The sequence below is a fragment of the Cyprinus carpio genome, chromosome B2 (genome assembly GCF_018340385.1).
Source record: "Cyprinus carpio isolate SPL01 chromosome B2, ASM1834038v1, whole genome shotgun sequence".
NCBI classification, from domain to species: Eukaryota; Metazoa; Chordata; class Actinopteri; order Cypriniformes; family Cyprinidae; genus Cyprinus; species Cyprinus carpio.
Genome location: NC_056598.1, coordinates 15019103 through 15040292, shown reverse-complemented (window position 1 = coordinate 15040292; position 21190 = coordinate 15019103). Strand labels below are relative to the sequence as shown.

General features: G+C 35.5%; 1 protein-coding gene across 1 annotated transcript in view; it reads right to left on the bottom strand.

The window, feature by feature from the left end:
* The window catches only part of LOC109105100 (fibronectin type III domain-containing protein 3B-like), a 127581-nt gene that overhangs the window by 5452 nt on the left and 100939 nt on the right, over positions 1-21190 (bottom strand). Inside the window, exons 13-25 of the mRNA XM_042718267.1 lie at positions 20558-20732; positions 19939-20025; positions 16816-16954; positions 15828-15899; positions 15536-15654; positions 14368-14473; positions 13369-13541; positions 12267-12380; positions 11977-12126; positions 10682-10962; positions 5328-5543; positions 2153-2319; positions 1911-2038 (exon numbers count right to left, since the gene is read on the bottom strand). Of these exons, the coding sequence (XP_042574201.1) occupies positions 1911-2038; positions 2153-2319; positions 5328-5543; positions 10682-10962; positions 11977-12126; positions 12267-12380; positions 13369-13541; positions 14368-14473; positions 15536-15654; positions 15828-15899; positions 16816-16954; positions 19939-20025; positions 20558-20732 (1927 nt within the window). The remainder of the gene's footprint in view (positions 1-1910; positions 2039-2152; positions 2320-5327; positions 5544-10681; positions 10963-11976; positions 12127-12266; positions 12381-13368; positions 13542-14367; positions 14474-15535; positions 15655-15827; positions 15900-16815; positions 16955-19938; positions 20026-20557; positions 20733-21190) is intronic.

The window sequence follows — 21190 nt, the reverse complement described above, 5'->3', positions numbered from 1 at the left end:
GTCTCTGTTAATGAAAGTTGCCAAAAACAAGCCAATTACTTATGAGCAGACAAAATAAAACTGAATCTAATATAGAACAAAATAAATAAATAAATAAAATGCAACAAAACAACTGTTTATTCAGGTCCATGAGTGATGACACTTTATATAACAGCATAAAAAGGCTTCACTATTTGTTTCACTTAGCTTCTATGTTTTCAATACTTTATATACATCATGCTTAATTATTCATGCACATTTTTTTTATTTGTACATTTATTTTACCACTGTTGTTTTTAGTTGCTAATATAAAATAAATCTATTTAATAAAACTATTAATCTAACATATCTCAAACTGAATATCCATATTTTATTCTGTACATTATAATGCAGTGATGCCTTATTTCACTTGTAGCATTTAAAACAGTTGATTTAAGTGTTTTGTGTTTTATTTTTAATTTATATAGAGGAAAAAAAAAAGTGTTGAATTTAGAAAAAAAAAAGGTATGGTTACCATGCATTATCTGGGTGAAATGCACACAGGATTTATACTGGGACCCTGCTTGTTCTGTAACTTTTACACGTTTTATAAATAAGATAAGGTGAAATGGAGACGTATTCCAGTTACAAGTTCACACAGAAACCCTACAACCAAAGCAAACAGAAGATGACATCTGCTGCCATTAAACCCTTGCTTCTCTTTACATGCAAACAACACACTCCTTACTTCTCACATCCATTTTAACAGCTCACGGGACAAGGAGCACATTAACACAGTAATAGGAGCCATGCCAGCTACATTAGACATTAGAACAGCAGCGCTTGTGCCCCTAACAGAAAAATATCCCAGTGAAGGAAGGGATCTGATTGGCTTATTCTGGACAACTCCCTAGAGAGACCTTGTGGCCTTCACAACCAGTCAGTGGATTTATGATTCACAGGCTGATCTACTAATGTGGCCATTAAAAGCAAAATGACGGGGCATTTATAAGCGAACTGACTAAAATGTGTGCAATAATGTCACTTGTGCAGTGAATGATAATAATCCTCTCTCTGAGACAAACCAGGGACTTGCACAAAGCTGTCACAAAAGTCACTGATTCAGTTCAATAATTTCATCAGGTTAAACTTGTATCTTGTTTTCCTGTATTATTAGAATTTCTCCACATCACAATCACAAAAAAAAATAACCTGAAATAGATTAAAGACTAATTTTAAATGCATGCTGTTGTTTCCTTCAACTGTATGAAGTATGATAGATGAACTTGGTGTTGGTCTCTATCAAGCCATCAGCAGAGGCATCAACATCAGTTGCAGAATACTAAGAGTCTCAGGCAGAGGACACAGACCTATCATCCTTCTTCTAGCTCAGACTTAGTCTGTGGGATGACATCTTGATCTTTTTCCCTTTCCTTGAATAATAATGCACTGCAAAGACTAGAAAGAAACTTCATGCATTTTCTGTTTTGCAGGTAGGTGTGGATATATAAAAAAAATTTAAGTTAAATGAAATTAAATAAAAAATAAATCACATGATTGTTGAAGGCATAGTTCACCCAGAATTTGCTGAAAATGAACCCTCTGGCAATCCAAAATATACTGTAGATGAGTTTGTTTCTTCATCTGAACAGATTTGGAGAAATTTAGCATCATCTCAATGATCTAAAAGTACTACTGAATTATACGTAACCGTATTCTAATTTCATTTTCATAGAAATATAGAATGTATGTTTTTTTATGCAAATGAGATCACTAAAGAGCACTGTTGCATATGATATCTCTGTCCTGTGTCATAATATATACATTTTACTATAAATGCAATGCAGTGTTTGTTGTTAGATAAATTATAAAAGTTATGAGATTAATCACTGGCTAATCAACAGCCATAATCTGCAGCACAGACGATTCAGGTATGAAAAATGGAATGTCACCTGTTTGTAATCAGACTCCCGGCCCACCAGCACCTGTAGGATGTAGATGATGGGGTCTCCTCTCATTGGTGGAATGCTCTCCCAGCTCACCTCACACACATTCCCTTCCATCTGTACCACTTTGGGAGCTAAATGATAATACACAAGTTTAGCTTTATAAGCATCAAGTAAGTGCCCATCCAGAACATGAACACATGTGGCGTGAAACAATGTGCAAATATTCTTGTATATTTATACTTTACCCTTGAGAGCTGGAGGAACAGACTTGGTTGTATGGAAGGTGTGTACTTCAGAGAAAAGGCCCTCTCCTGCCTCGCTCACAGCTTGAATCCTGAGACAGTAGCTGCTCGACTCATTTAGTCTCTGTACCTTATATGTGTGGCTTGGGCCTCTGTAGACTGTGACAAACCTAAAACATATAAACATTTCATTTATGTTAATGGTGTGTTATTTAAACTTTGCTCCAATCAAAAGTTTAGGGTTGGTGTTTTTAAACTGTTTTTCAAAGATTCTCTTGCTCCCATTAAGGCTGCATTTATTTGATAAAAACACAGTAAAACAGTAACATTATGGAATATTATTACAATATAAAATTAACTATTTTCTGTGTTGGCCGAGCTGAATTTTCAGCAGCTGTTACTCCAATCTTTAGTATCACATGATTCTTCAGAAATCATTCTAATATGCTGATTTCGTGCTCAAGAATTTTTAATCATCATCGATGTTGAAGACAGTTGTGCTGCTTAATATTTTTAGTAAACTGTTTTATTTTTAGGATTCTTTTATGAATGGAGAGTTCAAAAGAAGAGCATTTAGATTAAATAGATTTTTTTGGTAATAATGTACAAGTCTTTATTTTTTTTGATCAATCTAATACATCCTTGCTGAAAAAAAATATATATTAATTTCTGAAAAAAAAAAGTACTTTTTAAAGTTTTGAATGGTAGCATATACCCATTTTTAACATCCAAACAATTTATTTTATTAACTGCTTTGTTGATTTTAGTTGACAATTGTTACCAGTTTTAATGATGAGCTACATTTGTCTAAATACCAAAAAAGTCAATAAAACAACCACAAAACGTTAAAGAATGCTCTTTTAGGCTCATTTGTGTGTTTCTAAGACAAACAAAGGATGTAATGACATTGTAGACAAGCCCCAGACTTTCAAAATTTAATTTAACCTTTTTTGGTCTCAATTACAATAAATTAGGTAGAAATTTCAGGTATTGGCAGTGAGCTCTGGGTATCCTCATGCCATGTCCTATCTTAGTGCAACACCATCAGTCTTTACACAAACAACTCAGGTCAAAACAGAGAACAAAGCAGCAGCTGCTATTTAATGACTGCTTCCAGAGATATTTTGCCAATCTCAAGAAATTCCTGCCAGCCCGATGTCTGACTAATAAAATGAAGGTACCAGCCCATTGACCAGCAGTTCGTACTTAATATTCTCACTTTAGCCTGTCAAACTCTCTTCATCATCCAAGCCTGTGCTGGAATGCTGGCTTGGATTGATAATTTTTTTATGTGCATATAAAGGTTCAGTACTAAGCATAGTCTTTTGTGCAAGTCCAGCTTATAAAATATACTCCAGAAGAAAGGGTTTTTCAAAGAGTAAGAAAACAAGAACACGAGGAGAGTCCACAGAGAAGTGCTCTAATACAATAGCTGCTATTGTTGGTTTGATGGATAGTACATGGTTACTATGGCAATCTGACCAGAAATAAAATGTGTAATAGCAGAACGATTACGAGTCCATTTCAGAGCCATGCTGAATCTAGTCTGTCCCGACTGTGCAGTTGGCATCTAATTTTGATTAAGCAGCCGAATCAATCATTGTTAACATAGCAAAAAAAAAAAAAAAAAAAAAAAAACACACTAATGCACACTGATGATGGCAATTGGATCGCAGGCCCTTCGTAAATATGCTTATTGCAGTAATTTGATCAGGACAAACACAAAGTCAAGGGGACATTATGCTGCCAATTGTTAGCCCTCTGTTTATGACTATGACATTTCATTTTGTAACTTTCAGTCTTTACACATGAATAAGATGCACAAATATTTACAACATTGATAATAATCAGGAATGATTACTGAGCAGCAAATCAGCATATCAGAATTATTTCTGAAGGATCATGTGGCACTGAAGACTGGAGTAATGATGCTGAAAATTCAGCTTTGATCACAGGAATATTGTTAAAACATTCAAACAGATAATTTAAATGGACAATATTTCACAATACTACAGTTTTTACTGTATTTTTAATAAATAAATGAAGCCTTAGTGGGCATGAGAGACTTTCCAAAAAAAAAAAAAAAAAGGAGAAGGAGGGTGGGGGGGGGGGGGGGCCTTGAAAATATTTTTTCTCTACAAAAGGGGGGCCCAGCAAAAGAAAAATTGAGAACCACTGGCCTACTCAAATGCACAATATTTAATTTAATTTAATTCATACAGGCCTACCTCATGTTGCATAACTTCACTCTAAAATAAAAAGCAACAACAAAAAAGACAGAATAGTTATATAAGGTTAAAATATTTTGCCTGTAATCTTTTTTCTTATATCGCAATATAATCTCAATATCGCCTGGACAGTGTAAAATATTGTGATATGAATTTTAGCTCATATCGCCCACCCCTACAAAAGAATAAATATCATTTTAAAATACTGTATATTAAAATAGAAATGTAGTTATTTTAAATTGTAATATTTCACAATATGACTATTTTTGTATTTTTCTTTAAATAAATACAGCCTTTGTGAGCATCAATAGTCTCCCTACAGTATGTTCAGATATATATAAAAAAAGATGAATGCTTTAATCATGTCTCCCCTTGTAGAAAAACTGTTACTGGCTAAAGAGAATCATTAAAATAATGAGAAAATTAACCAGTCTAACACAAAGGATTTCGACACTGTCGGTTGGAGAATTCATTATATTTTCTATTAAATGCCCATCTGTCAGGCCTGTTGCCCGCTCACAAATACTGCCCAAATGCCACTCTGCCAAAGAAAACAATCAACAGTTACAATTAAATTAGGATGTGAGCCAAACTGAAACTTGGGGAGGTTAAAAATGCAGAGGCCTGGCCAATCTACAGGTATGTCTATAATAGTAAGGCATAAGGACATTTAACATTTATTACATCTCAAAGCACTCATTTCTATAGGATGACAGCTTTCAGTTGTTGAGCTATAAACAACAACAACAACAAAAAAGAAAAAAACATACAAGCTAAAATGTTTAAAAATAAATGATATAACTGTAATGCCAAAATATTGCTGCCATCTAATGACAGTTCACCTTGACTAAATTACATTATTGCTCACAGCGCGCTTTTAAAATGAATGAATTTTCCCTCTTAGCAGTGCATCTATTGTCGTTTATGAGGTGTAATCTAGATGAACTGACCTTCTGTTCTTGTCCTCCATCTGCAAGTTGTAGACCATCTCTTCTCCGAGCAGGCTCTTGGCATTGCTGCTGTCTCCCCACTTGAGTTTGAGGCTCTGGGGTCCAGCGGCAGTGCACTCCAGTCGGGGCGGGACAGGGGGCAGCGGCCTGGTGCGGGCCAGCAGGGGAGGGCAGAAAGAACTGGCACCAATCTCATTCACTGCCTGAATCTGCAAACTGACACAGCACAGAGAGTCTCATTTAAAACATGCACATCAGGTGATCTTCAGGGCTGGGCGATCTGACCTGTATATGGTGCAGAGCTAGAAATGTGTAAACTACAGATATAGCGTTTCTACTTGTGCTGCTATCAGTGAGCAGGACTGCCTTATGTTACGTAAAAGTATTTTATCTACTTTATTATAAAAACAAGCATTATCATCTGTTTATTTCTGGTGAATTTCCTCCAAAACTACAATAATATACAGTCTCACAATTACGGTCTATAATCATTTTATATCACAGTAAGCGTAAATAAGATTTTGGTCACTCCTACTAATCCTACATGATATATAGAAAGAAAAAGCCTGAGACTGAAAACACCTGACTACTATCAGATAGAGCAGTGTGACTGATGGGCTCAGTACGAGATTCTTCCTTACTACTCAAAAGTAATATTTCAGTTTGGCTGCTATAAATTACATTTTCGTGCATGTGTGTCACAAAAAACATAACAGTCATGGCATTACAAGAGCCAGCAGCAAGGTGATATTAAACTTCAAGGATCAGCATGATAGACTTTACCTGACCTTTACCACAAGACCTCCTGACTGAGACAAAGCAGCTTTGAGGCGTAAATCAATAACTTATTAAGAATGTAATTCTTAATTAACCTGCTCTTTTATCAAAACCTTTCAGTAACATCTTGTATGCCACACATTGTATTGCAAGGTTTGAGTGAGCAGATACAAAAATTACACACATTTCCCTAGAAGTCCTCACTCAGTAGCATTTGGGATGTCTGACTCATTTCAGAGATTCAACAATAGAAACACAACAAAACATAAAACAAACAAACAAAACAAATCACAACAAAACGAAACACAGCAAAACAAAACAAAACAACAAAACACAACAAAACACAAAAACAAAACAAAACAAAACAAAACAAAAAACAAAACAAAACAAAACAAAACAACTCAATGTTTCAAGAAACATTTTGAAACATTAAGCATTTTGTTTGTAGAACAAATATTTTGTGCTTAATCAAATCTTTTTATTAATATTTTTAGACTTAGTGTATTAGTGTTCTTTAAAATATATATTTTTTCATTAAATACAACTGAAAGTGTCCAGTGTTCAGAAAAGTGTCTAATTGATATCCTGATTGTTTTAGTGCCAGGTTAAAAAAAAAAATCTCTTTTTTGTGGAACAAACAATATTTTGTTTAATCTAATCTGTTTATCACTTTTTGATTTAGTTAAGTGTATTAGTGCATGTTTAGTTATAATTTTCACTAAAGTGTTCAGAGTTACTGCTGTCAGCCTAATTGAAATCCTCATTATTTTAGTACCCCATAAAACGTGTTTATTAAATAAATCAAACAATCAGTTTTAATGATATAATTAAAAAGATAATGCTCTCTTTAGTATCTTCAATACAGTTATACATTTTTAACTTGTAGTGCAGCTAACTATGAAAAGTGTAGCTTTACTACACGGTTAACGTCATTAAGTAGCCATTCTTTTAAGAAGAACAGCACTGAGTCTTTAAAGGGGTCATCGGATGCTACATGCACTTTTACAAGTTGTTTGAACTGAAATGTGTGTTGGCAGTGTGTGTACACAACCACCCTATAATGATAAAAATCCACCCAGTGTTTTTTTTTAATCTCTTTAAATCATTTCCCCTTTCTCAAATCGAGCTGATCTCAGATGCCTGTCTCTGTGATGTCACAAAAACAGGCCCCTCCCACGATAGTTTGATTGACTACACAAATGCATCTATGTTCGTGATCCAGCTTCACCAACAGAAGTAGTACAAGGTTTTTAAATCAATCTTTTCAAATCGCCTTTCCTAATAATGTGCTAATTAGCAAGTTTCACAATGAATGTGGCTTAAGTAAACAGCCCCTCAGAGAGCGGCTTGGAAGAGAGGGGCGGGGTCAGCAGAGCTCATTTGCATTTAAAGGAAAATGCTACAAAATGGCTTGCTCTGAAAAGAACTGTTTTTAACAGGGTAAAAAGGGTGTTGTTTTACACTACCATTAAGAAATTTTAACCAAACTATGTTACAGACTTTTCAATAGGACCCTAAAAATCATATCAACTTGTGGAAAATGGGCATCCGATGACCCCTTTAAAGACATGATGGCTACAAAATTGACCAGGGCAGTTCAGAACAGCTAAACAATCAGGTACTTGTGTTGTTTCCAAAAGCAAGAAAGCTAAGCTACTTGTTTACTTCTTGTCACCACTGAACTGTATACTGTAAAGCAACTGAACTGCAACATTACAGCATGTGGATTTGCATTTGTTTTCAAAACACAACAAATGTCAACAGAGACACATGGTATCATCAATAACAGAGCTAATGTGACTCACTATACTAGACTCATTCATGTTCATGTGTTAAAAACCCAACATTCGCCTTCACTTACAGCTGCTGTTCATGCAGTAGGTGTGCAGATGACACTCATATGAGCAACTTCATCTGAATATGAATGTATCAATGGAGTGCAAGGGGTTTCACGTTTATCAACAGGCCAACAGATGTGGCCTAGCTTTGCTGTTAACCATGTGAAACACTTCATGGTATTTCCATGGCACAACACAAATATATTTACATACATATGTACATAAATAAAATGTTAAATATATGATATTATTTGGATTTATTACAACAATAAAAAAACAACTACAAAATCCAGCTAAAACAGGCTTTTCTCTCTTTAAAAAAACAACTAGTTTTTCCCAGCTTCACCTGACTCAGCCTTGATGTGAAATGAGATGTGGTCGATCTCTTCACTCACTGCCACTATAAGAAGTAATAAGCCACGTCATGCTGAGTTTCACTCACTTGGGGATGCAAATAACTTCCTTAACTTTCACCTTGCTAAGCTCAATCAAATTTATATTTGTCGGCTAAAAGTGCTTTGCGTAGAAGCCCATCATTCAAGGATAATGCCTTGTCATATTATTAAATCAAATAGATCCAAAATCAATTTCTGGGTTTAAAAAAAAAAATGGAGAGTTGGGGAGTCTGGACTGGAATTAACAGCAGCTCTTCCACAACACCAGACTGTTTGGTTGACATTTAACTGAAAACAAAACAAGAGATTTCATTAGTCTGTACGCCCCTAATTACAAAAGACATAATCGATCTAGGAGAGATCAAATGACCATACAGTCTGCTACACACTGGGCCTGGCTCAGTATCTGGTCCGGATTCACATACAGTGGGGTTCGAAAGTCTTAGGCCACATCAAAAATCTGAGATTCAAAATCTTATTTTCACTTTAACCTGGAACAATATTTAAAATTCTCATTATTTTTTTAAGTCACTGATCACAAAGCAAATTTGTGACATTACTACCCATTTGTTTGAAGAAGTTCTATTAAATATACTAAGCATAAAGAAACTCAGCTTCTTTGTATGAGCAGGGTAAATAACACTGCTATAGTCAGAACACTGGCAAGATTTTACTGAGATAGTCTGCTATCAGATAATGAAATCTGCTTCTAAAATCCAAAAGCAATCAATGGATAAATAAAAAAAAAATATATATATATTATATATTATAACTGTTCCATGAACAGTGTCGGAAAAATAAAACAGTGGGGTATGATGCATGGCTGAGAATGCTAACGAAGAGGAAGTCCAACAGCAGACAAATGCAACAGATGGACAACATGGAAATGGAAAGGTCAACCATAACTAGAAAATCAACTCTGATCTCCCCTACACATGAATACTGAACATGGCGGGAATACTAAGTGAAATATAAAACACACACACACACACAAAAATTGTAGAGATGTATTAAAAAAAATCTTATATACAGAGGTCCAATCTCTTTCTGAAAGAGTATTTACAACCCAGATTTTCAAAACAGAGTTTAATCCATGTAAGCAACAAAGTTCAAATTTACGTTTACAAATTTAGTAAGATTTGGCATTTATTGTCAATTTAAGAAGCAGTGATTTGTGTTTCAAAATGTACATTTATGGTGCTTAAGATAGTAAATGCAGACATGCTTTATTTTCTGTTTTATTAATGAGAATACTGAGAATCTGTGACGAGACCTAGAGTAGAGTTAAAACATTTAAGGTCAGTAAGTTTTTTTTTTACTGTTTTAATGTTTTTGAAAGTCTCTTATGCTCATGAAAGCTGCCTTTTTAATCAAAATGACAGTAAAAATTATAATATTGTGAAATATTACTACAATTTAAAATGTTCTTTGTTAATTTATTTTAAAAATACATTTTTCTGATGATTAATCTGAATTACTCCAGTCTTTGGTGTCACGTGATCCTTTAAAAATCATTCTAATATGCTGATATGGTGCTCAAGAAACATTTCTCATTATTATCATTGTGCATTGTTTCTTAAGTGAATTTCTTCAAAAGAACAGCATTTATTTGAAAAAAAAATCTTCTGTAACAAAAGTCTTTACCCTAATTTTTAACAATTTAATGCATCCTTGCTGAATAAAAGTAAAAAAAAAAAATCTTACTGACCCCAAACATTTAAATGGCAGTGTAAACTGAGTGGGAGTAGGCAGGAAGAGAATCATTAAATGAGGAGCAGGTGGATGACGAGTAACAATCTGCAGGAGTCAGGCGGAAAGTGGGATGAAACTGGAAAAATCAGTCCCATGCAGATCTCTAATTTAAAGGCCACAATCAAAGATCTCAGACAAAAACATGGGTTGCATAAGCTGGCTGATGAAGACACTTATATGTGTGCTGTGGAGGCCTCATGCAGAGACAGATGTCCTGTTATGGTTGCCACTTCGTAGATACACACACAAACTCTGCCCTCTGGCCTTCTCTTTTCATTAGCTTCCGATTAGCATCATTAACACGCTGCTGTTTACCCACTGTTCTCCTAGGCAGGGCGAGGAAACAGGCAGTGGGGGTGACGCGGTTGTGTCCACATACAAAATGGACAACTTTGCAGAATGCAAATGAGACCTGAGATGGAGTGTAACTACTCCCCACAGGACACAGTTTTGGCTCAGAGGGAATCAGAAAGCTAAGTAGTTATTAGTTAACACTGTTTTCCTAAATCGCAGAAGTGCTTATGTAAATCACCAGATGAACATGATCTAGTGAACAGAATGGTTGTGTCACAATGTGTGTGTGTGTGCATACCTGTATTCACTGTCAGGCTGTAGGTTCTGTAGCACATAGCAGGTGCTGGTGCCCAGGCTGATGAGCTGCTCTCCCAGTTTAAGAGTGTAAGATGTGATCTCTGCTCCATTGTTGCAGGGCTCATCCCATTTCAAAGCCAGGCAAGTGGAAGGTGTGTAGACGCCACTTTCTGTAGGGTCGTGCTCAAGTACACACAACACTGAGATCGGGTCGGGCATGGTGGCAGGGGTCTGACAGCTCACATGATCACTGTACGGTCCTGCACCTGCCTGATTCGCCGCCTTGAAACAAGGGACAAAGTTCCATAAACTGAATAGATATACCATAATGTTAAAAGTTAGCCGTCATAGTTTTTCACATGTATTTAATTCATAGTTATGAATGGTTTATTCATTTCTAGAAAAATGATTAGTAAATGACAAATAATGACACTGTATTGTGGCATCCACTCAGTAATTACAAACACACCTGTTATTCAATGTCCTTTCTCTAAAAAGGAACTGAATGTGTTAGTGCATTAACTATTAAAAATAATGCATTAATTGCAATTAAATATTTGAATCCACTGACAACCCTAATGTGTTGTGCATTAATGATAAATGCCACCAAAAAAAAAAAAAAAAAAAAAAAACATTTTCGGATTAAACTGACTGATTTATTTTTTAAATATATATTAATAAACACATATTTATATATCTTAATCCAATTCAGTAAAACATTTTGAGCTGCTTGACTACATTTCCTAATAAATAAAAATGATTATAGTAATTACGCTGTTAATCCTCATAATATCATCTCGACATGAGTATCACCAGCTCATATATTTAAAGCATAATGACTCAAACTTTTTTACAGCCTCACTGCACACGATGATACAGTTAATGAAGTGGCAACTTTCATTGTTCTTTAAAAAAAAAAAATTCTGTCACACTTTTACTACTCTACTCAATTAAATACACTAAAATAGACAAGAGCAAATGCTAATTACGTTAAATATGGCACACAAATCTATCCAAAGTTTATTCAAGTTTTCTAATTTTTGATTCAGGCTGCACTAGAATGACGCACAATAAAATTTTTAAATATAATAAAATAACATCATGCAGTAATGAGTTATTTACAGTTTCCTACTCCCGGGGCACCTTATAAACAAAAGCAGTCATTAAAAAAAGACATTATGAAAGTAAAAGAAAGGTTAAATTTGTAAAACTGCCTCAACAAAACTCTTCACATTAACAATAAATTGTTCCACACTTGTTAAACAAATGAAAAGAACTGTTAAGTGACAGTAATACCTGTAGTCTGCAGTAGTAATGTGTAGCAGGTGTTAGGTCTGAGATCTCACACTGGGTGTCAGGGCCGCAGTAGATCAGCTCCATGGGCTCTTCCTCTCGGCCCCACTCCAGACGGTACTCAGAGATGTCGGCCCCTGAGCTCTCTGGACTCTGAAAGAGGCATAAATGAATTATTGACTGATTGGATACTTCAGTTCATGTGAACGTCAATACTGACAGTGTTGTTGAGTGTGTTTATGTAAAACCCATGTACTTTTAATGATGGGTCTGCTTTAAATATGATAAATTACCTCCCAGCTGACCAGCACACAGGTATTGGACATTAGGGTGAGGGATGGTGCCGCACACTGGCTAGGAGGACCAGCTGCGGTTGTTATTTCTGTTGGTTCAGAGTATTGTCCATACTGTAAGCATAAGATAAGAGACAACTTAACATTCACTACATGACATGAAATGGTTCATATGCAACTAAGTTTATTTCTATCCAAAAAAATAGTAAAAAACAAACAAGACAGCAACAAATAAAACCCCAAAACAAACTTGCATTACATCCTTGTGAAATCAAAGCATGTTTCCAGTACTGCAATCTGATGCGAGACACATAGATTCTTTACTTGTGGGAATTTGTCTCAAGCAAACAATAAAAAGTAAACAGAGAAGAGGATTAGAAGAGGATTAAAAGAGGGAAATCCTTGGAGAAGCTGGAGAGATATTTATGAAAGCCCATTTCTGCTATATAAGAAAATTCATGACTCAAGAAAAATCATGCTTTGGTAATTCATAATTATGACATAGACATAATTAGGAGATCCAACGTCAAAATTATGACATACAAAATTGAAATAGTAAGACAAAAGCCGAAATTGACATAAAAAGTCGCAATTATAAAAAGAAAAGTTATAATTACGATAAAGTTGACTTTATGACATTAGAAGTCACATTTATGACTTAAACAGTTGAAATTGTGAGGCAAAAAAAAATTTGACAGTCGAAACTATTTATCTTAATTTTGACTTTTACGTCATATTTAACTAATAATTATGTCTTAGTATCTCAGAATCATCTAATTCCAGATGGATTCAAATAATTATTGTTTGGTTTAGACAAGTAATGCGATAAAGTAATGGTAGGGATAGGTCAGGATGGTCAGTTAGTGAGGTTGATGAATTTGCATTAATATTATTAGTGGCGGTGCTTTAAAAAATAAATTCTGAATCACATAAGCTCTGAGAAAATTTTAGCATGCTGTTAGCCTGGCAGTAGTCCTTTGGACAGACTAGTCCAACTAGTTATGACAACCCATTGACTAGTTAATGAAAATAAGTACTGTAGTTCTGCGTAAGTACTGGGCATCAGTGAATCTTAATATTAGATTCCTAATTTGTCACTCACCCCTGCCTCGTTGGCAGCACGCAGGCGGAAGCTGTAGGTGGCGCCGGGGAGCAGACTGCCCACAGTGCACTCCAGATCAGAGCCGTGATAGACCTCGCCAGCCTCAGACTCTCCCTCCCTCATTTCCAAACTGTACTCACTCACCTCACATGCCCCCTCAGAGGAGGGACAGTCTGAAAAGAAGGACAGAGACGAAGTCCTTCAGTACAACAAAGAGTTAAAAGGGCAGGGATTACAGGTTCATTTCATCTCTTATAATCAAAACCAAGGAGTTCTTTTAAGGCAGAGCAAATTACAGCTTTACAACTTCAGATCAAAGATTATTGTCCAAAAGCCTGAATCCAGAGTGTTCATTTAAAAGTCTGGAATCAGCAGCTCAACAATGGAGCTCCCATTATACCCAGAACTCACTCCCCACTGAGGGTGTTTGGCTATTAACTCCATAGCGAAGCTTAGTTACAGGGAGTCAGTGAGTCAAGTGCACTGCAAAATGCATCATTCTAGTCTAGTACTGGAAAATATGTGCAAGCTGAAAATGTTACATTGAGGAAATGTAGCAAAAATGGTGGAAATATTGATCTTAAGCTATTTCTGGATATGACAAAGGGGTTTTATGGCATTGGGTGAACGCCACAGAGAGGCTTGGGGAAATGTAATTTCACATCATCAGAGATAATCAGAAACTGCAGATCTCGGGAAAACGGAAATCATCAACTAAATGCGGTTTCTTGATACTGTAACTGGGGAAGTATGGCGTTAGCAACATTGTGGCTTTGATTCACAAGGAAACTGTCTGAAAAATGCGCCTTGAATGCATTGTACATCACCTTCTATAAAAGATTACAGTAAAATGCATAAAAGTAAACCAGAAATGAAAGAGGCTAAGAAATGGGCAACTCTCAGAAGTGTGATGTACTATACAGGAAGGACAAAGAGGGATAGAAAAAGAGAGAAATAAATTATGTCGTGGGTTTACATACTGTGTGCAGAAAATCTTACCCCATTGTAAGTGCACTTCTTTGTGTTTTGCTTTACCCACAATTCTGGGAGGCTGGCATCGTCCTGGAGCAACAGATAGCGTACGCACAGGCAGACTCTCAGAGCACTACAGGGACACAAGCATAATAATTATGTATTTATAAATATAACTGCAGAAATAAGTATTTGATTTACACTACCATTCAAAAGATTGAGGACTTTTTTTTTTTAACAAAGTAACTATTATTTTTATTCAGCAAAAAAACATTAAAGTGATCAAAAGTGAAGTAACAACATTCAAAGGACCTCAATTTCAAATAAATGCTGTTAGTTTCCACAAAAATATTAAGCTGCACAACCACTTCTAACACTGAAAATAAAAAAAAGTTTTTTAAGCAGCAAATCAGCATATTAGAATGATTTCTTAAGGATCATGTGACACTGAAATCAGGAGGCTGAATTGATGCTGAAAATTTAGCTTCACCATCACAGGAATAAAAATTACATTATACAGCAATAGAATATATTAAAATAGTTGTTTTACATATTAAAAAGCAGTTATTTTAAAATGAAAATTGGTGATTATAAGTGACTATTTTCAAAAAAAAAACAAAAACAATTATATATATATTTATAAAAAAACATACATATACATATATACACACACACACACTCTATGATGCATATAGGACTGGATTTCTACAAAAATGGTCATGAAACTTAATCTCATTCTTTATATTGCGAAAGTCACACATAGTCTGCTTAAATATCACACAAGCATTGCCATGTTTTGATTTTTTATTACTAATACTAGACACCTAAAGAATATTGCTGAACTAAAAAAAAAAAAAGAGAAAATTCCTCTTGAACTTTGTGCAGATCTGATCCACAGTAACATTTAGAAAAGGTTAATGGAGGTTACCGCTGCCAAGGGTATCCAGTTATTAAATCCATACATTTCCCCACACACCACTATGAATGTTTATATGGTGTGTTCAATAAACACTGTAAAAGTAATCATTTTCTGTGCGTTATTTAAACAGAATTTTTTTTAATTGTTGTGAATTACAATTCACATACTTATTCCTGCAACTAGAGAGCCATTCTTCTGTATGCAAACAATTCTTTATTCTTTCTCAATGCCTGTCTTTTGGGATCACATTTGGACTGATGTGTCATAAGCTGTTACCTGGCTGTGGCCGCCTGTGCTGATGCTGCAGGTGCGCAGTCTGTACAGTGTGCCAGGTTTCAAGTCCTCACACTCACACTCTGTGGCAGGCCCACTGTAGGTAATGTCCCACTGATTGGCTACAGAAAACAAGACATCAAAGAGTTAAACAATCACAGGACAAACAGCTGGGAACATTCCGTTAAGATGTAATTAATCAAGGACAGAAAACATACTTAAACATGCAGACAAATGGTGACCAATACAAAGCATGTCAAAGTGACATATCGGTGTTGCATATATAAATACATACCATCAGAATTTCCTTCTGAAATCTCTAAGAGGTATTTCAAGATTTCTGAACCTCCGTTGTCTTGTGGAGGATCTGTAGCGTGACAATACAGACAGGATATTAGAAATACACACACAGATGTGTTTAATATACATACTTCCTTTGAAAACCATTTGATCAACAGCTAAACTACTATCTGTTATTTAAGAATACAAAAGAAATGAAGCAGTATAAAAAGGGGTCGGAGCACACATTTTTCATTTAAATTCTTCCTGAGGTCCACTTTAATGGTTAGTTATGTTGTTTGTGCCAAAAACATGTTGTAATTTGGTCTTTTACAGTTGAATAGGCATTTATTTCCTACCGTAAGCACTGAAACCTACAGCATCTTTGTATTGTATGAATAAACTCATTTCAAAAGATTAAGGGAAATTTGATTAGTCATGATATGACCCTTTAGGTATTTAGACCTGACAACTGTTGTATCCCTTTGCATCGACTGTGCAAAAATTCTCAGTCTAAACTAAATTTGAGAAATTTGCACTTGAAGTTTATTGTAGCTGTCAGAAATCAACTGTTTGGTTCATTACTATGGGGAAATAAAGAGGGAATTATCACACTGAGAACACAATACAACTCGCAGACCTCATCCTACTTGCTTTTGCAAACAAGGAACTGAATTGGAAAGTGGCAGAAGCCAAGCAGTGCATCACAAAAGACGACCTCAAGATGAGATGTACTGTGACGCACACATGAGTCAGATAGCGACCAGCACTAAAGGGCATTACATTTTATGTAGGTTTGTAAATACGAACATTACAATATTAATATTAGATTCACAGATATTTCTTCTCAATTTCCAAGATTCTAAAGGTCGAGCTCAAATGCAAAATGGATTGCATTTGCTCCCAAACATAAACGAGATTTCCAATTTCCCCTCACAGCCAGAAACCAATTCAGCAAATGCAACAACTCAAGCTGAACATTTCAGCTGCACAAAAAGCCATACCCCATTTGACACTGAAGCTGTAGGGTCTGATAGGGCCCTTGATGCAGGGTCTGGAAGGGGGTCCAGGTTTGTCTGGACTGGTTTTACACACCAGCACCTCACTGGGACTGCTCCTGCCCTCCAGGTTCGAGGCTATGAGCTGCAAGACAAAAACAAGAATGTTTAAACCTAAAACAGGCTTGATTCTGTGCATCAATGATTTTTTGCCTCTTTTGTCCACCAGGTGAACTTCGTAAGAGAGAGCCCCACCAGCTCTTTTTGCTCTTGTTGAATTTCATGTTTTGAGATATCATTAATTCATATGGTGACCACACGTGTTGAAAAACACTTAAAACAACTCCTAGATTAAGCAAATTTCATTCAGGTCACTATTTTGATTGATTTGAAATGTTTTGGAATTAATATTTTATTTTAATAAAATAAAATAACTAGTAATATAATAATTGTGTTTTCATGATCAAGTGCTTGGGTATTTCTGTCCATCCCTAATTTTTATGCTGAAACAAAAAATTACACAATTTACCTTTAGGTAGCTAAGTAAATAATTAAAAAGCTATAAGATTCACAAATGTCAAAAAGTGGGAAATAAGAGACATCTATGATACATAAATCTGACAGCTTGAACTCATCTTCATGCATATAAAATGAAAAAAAAAAGAAAAAAAAAAAGAACCATTACACACAGCCTAATAAAGAACATCTGTACGCAAACAATCCGCCACAAATGCAGCGGTAATGACATAACACTTTTACACACTCCTATTATTTGCACCTGGCATAAAATACCATAAAATATGCACAAAAAAAAACCAAGAGGTGTATGCACCATTCGGAGGAATCACTGTTAATTATGAAAGCACTTAAGCTAGACCCACTCACTGCATTACAGCAGCACTTGACGTGGGCTGCGGTTCACTCATAATTGGATAGGAGAGTTCACTATATGAATGTGACAGAAGAAAATATCAGTGATGATAATAAAAAAACAACTGTAGCATGATTCAGTGGAGCACAGAGAGAGGTTAAAGCAGTTTGTTGCCACTGTAATTAACAATGTATGACTCTAGGCTTAATTTGTCAGATGTCCCTGTAACACAAACACGCTTCCTGCACACAGTTACTCATCCACACAGGTAAACAAAACACTGTGTGCCTTTGAAAAGCAGGTGTTAAACGCTGCACACTTCTGGCTAATAATTAGCTCACTAAGCTTGACCAAAACATTAGGTCACTACGACTTGGCAATTAATATCTGACCAGCACTTTACAGAAATATATTCTCTTCAAAACAGACGAATGCACCTCTTTGGTATTTTTGAGTATGTCAATAACAGCACATTTGCATATGTGTCAAATGTGAGTTTTAAAGGGATAGCTCATTCAAAAATGAGCATTCTGTCATTAATTACTCTTCCTCATGTCGTTCTAAACCCGAAGACCTCTGTTCATCTTCGGAACACAAATTTAGATTTTTTTTAAGAAATCTAAGAGCTTTCTGACTCGTAGCATAGAAAGGTAGTAAGTACATCGTTAAAATAGCCCATGTGACAACAGTGGTTCAACTGTAATTTTGTGAAGCTATGAGAATACTTTTTTTTTGCACAAAGAAAACAACAATAATGACTTCATTCAACAATTCTTCTTTCACGAGAATACCATGACGCTCGGTTGAACCACTGATATCAGATGGGCTGTTTTAACGATGTCCTTACTACTGTATGTCTCTGGGCCTGGGAACATTTCAGTTGCGTTGCTGTCTATGCAGGGTCAGAAAGCTCTCAGATTTCCTCAAAAATATCTTAATTTGTGTTCTGAAGATGAACGAAGGCCTTACAGGTTTGAAACGACATGAGGGTGAGTAACTAATGACAGAATTAACATTTTTGGGTGAACTATCCCTTTAAGATCTCTTTAATGTGTTTTTGTGGCTTCTTTTTGTGTCAATCCATCTACTGTACCACCTCACAGATCATACCAAACCAACAAGCAGTAAACATAATGAGTTAACATACCTCCCGCGGGATCATTTTTAAGTATTTTGTCATTTATTTTCGGTAACACTTTACAATAATAAGGTGTCGCTTGTTAACGTTAGTTAATGTATTAATTAACATGAACAAACAATGAACAATAGATTTATTACACTATTTATTAACCTTTGTTAATGTTAGTAAATAATAAAGTTCATTGTTTGCTCAAGTTAGTTCACAGTGCATTAACTAATGTTAACAAACACAACTTGTGGTTTGAATAATGAATTAGTAAATGCTGAAATTAACATTAACAAAGATTAATAAATGCTGTAAAAGTATTGTTCATCCTTACTTCATGTTAACTATTGTAATTAACTAATGTTAACTATGAACATTATAGTAGTGTTAACTTATTTTCTATATTCTGTTTCCAAACCAGGTCTGTCTGTCAACCCTAAGGTCTCAAAATTTGATGTTTTGTGTATGTCCACATTTTGGATACAAAGTGATCTCACTAAAGACGGTTTCAACGGCAACAACATAAACAAATGTTACTGCGCATGTGTGCTTTTGTGGCCTTAACTTAACTTCCGGTAGACTTACAAATAGAATCGATAACAACAGCTGAATAGTCTCTCTAGAGTAGATTGTTTTTGATAAAAAGCAAAATATGTTTGCTGCGTAATATGTTTGTTGACTTATTGAAAATGCAAATTCATTCTCTGCCAGCAGGAGGTGCTTTAAAGCAGGCGCCACGAATAAATAAATGTATGGGAAACACATCACACAGCACTTCCACCTGAGCCCAACATCAGTCTACTGAGCCGGCGCTAGCCAGACTGATAAACAAACACAGACTGGAAGTTAACTTCAGACCAGGCGCATGTGCCCGATGAAACCATCTATAGGCCTGTTTGTAACTTTTTGTTCTTGGTTTGTCCTAAGTAGTGAAGTAGCCAACATTTCCCAGCATGCTCTGCACATTTGTGTTACTCTCCAAAGTTCCAAATGATGTTGTAATCTAGATTTGCCCCTCAGGACAACTAAAGGAATCTTTAAATGATATGCATTATGATTATAGCTAGGAGTGCACAATAATGTGATATTTGTGATATTCTAAGCTATAAGATGAAAAAATGTATTTACTCACCCTGAATTTATACTGTGTGCTTCTTTTCAGGCCCTCTACAGTACATGTTAAGTTTTCTCCAGTGTACTTTGGGTGAAACTCTGTTCCCTGCAGAAAAAGACCATAAAACTGCATCTTAGTGACCTTAACATCACAGAAAGTTGCACTGGGAATCGTAAGGAATCTATCATTCTTATTAAGGTCCCATGTCATGATTTTTTTTTAATTTTTTTTTTATTCTTTTAGCTTTTTTAAGAGAGTAACCCATCAATAACTGGTTCTACAGCAACTATATATTAAACTAAACTATGACTATTTTTCAGTGACATTTGTATGTTTTTTTTATTACACTGGTGTACAGTAATTCTCATGAGCATTGCATAATACATCAAGTACAATATGAATGCAAAAGAAAAACATCTGTCTATTTGTTGTCTTGGTGGAACAGTGCAGATGTTCAAACACTAATTTGAGTCAAATGTTATGAAAATTATTTGATTCAAGTATTTCTTTAAAAAATGATCTCCATCCTAATTAATGACCAGTTTTTAAATTCCAAATGCTATTGGATTCAAGTATAATGAACTGTAGTAGTTGTTTTCATGTTATAACTGATGACACTGTCATCTAAATGACATACAATGTTCTCCTCCTGGATCTCCAGCGTGTATGTAACGGGTTCCTCTGCGGTGCAGCCATCTGGGCGGCTCCACTCCAGCGTGATCCATGTGATGCCGGCACGCACCAGCCGAGGAGCATGGGGCAGGTGGGGCAGACTTCCAGTCGTGAAGAAGACCACCTCAGGACTAAAGCCACTGACAAACAAAAAAAAGAGAGAAACCATTCAGAATTACATGAATATATGCATACAAACAAAAACACATATACACACAAGAAGCCATTAAACAGCCAGGAATAGAGTTTTTAGTTTTTCAGTTATCCATCAGAAAGAACATATAAATGTGTTTTGCATAAACTTTGCAGAAGAACTGTGTTCATTTGCATCCCTCTCAGGTCAGACGCTTCAATTGAGATAATTTTTAAACACCGCTCCAATATGAATAACTTCCAGGCCAATTTAAGGAATTTGAATAGTTTTCCTCTCCTCTTGAAATTGGCTTTAAATCTAGTTTCTTCCAATTAACTGGTTGTGACAAGTTTACTAGAGCCCTCAGTATTTACTGTGTGTAGGAGAGTGTCTATAACTGCCACTGGGGAACAGGAGATATTAAATTAGCTTCTCTCAGTTAAGGAAGTAATAAAAAATGTCCTC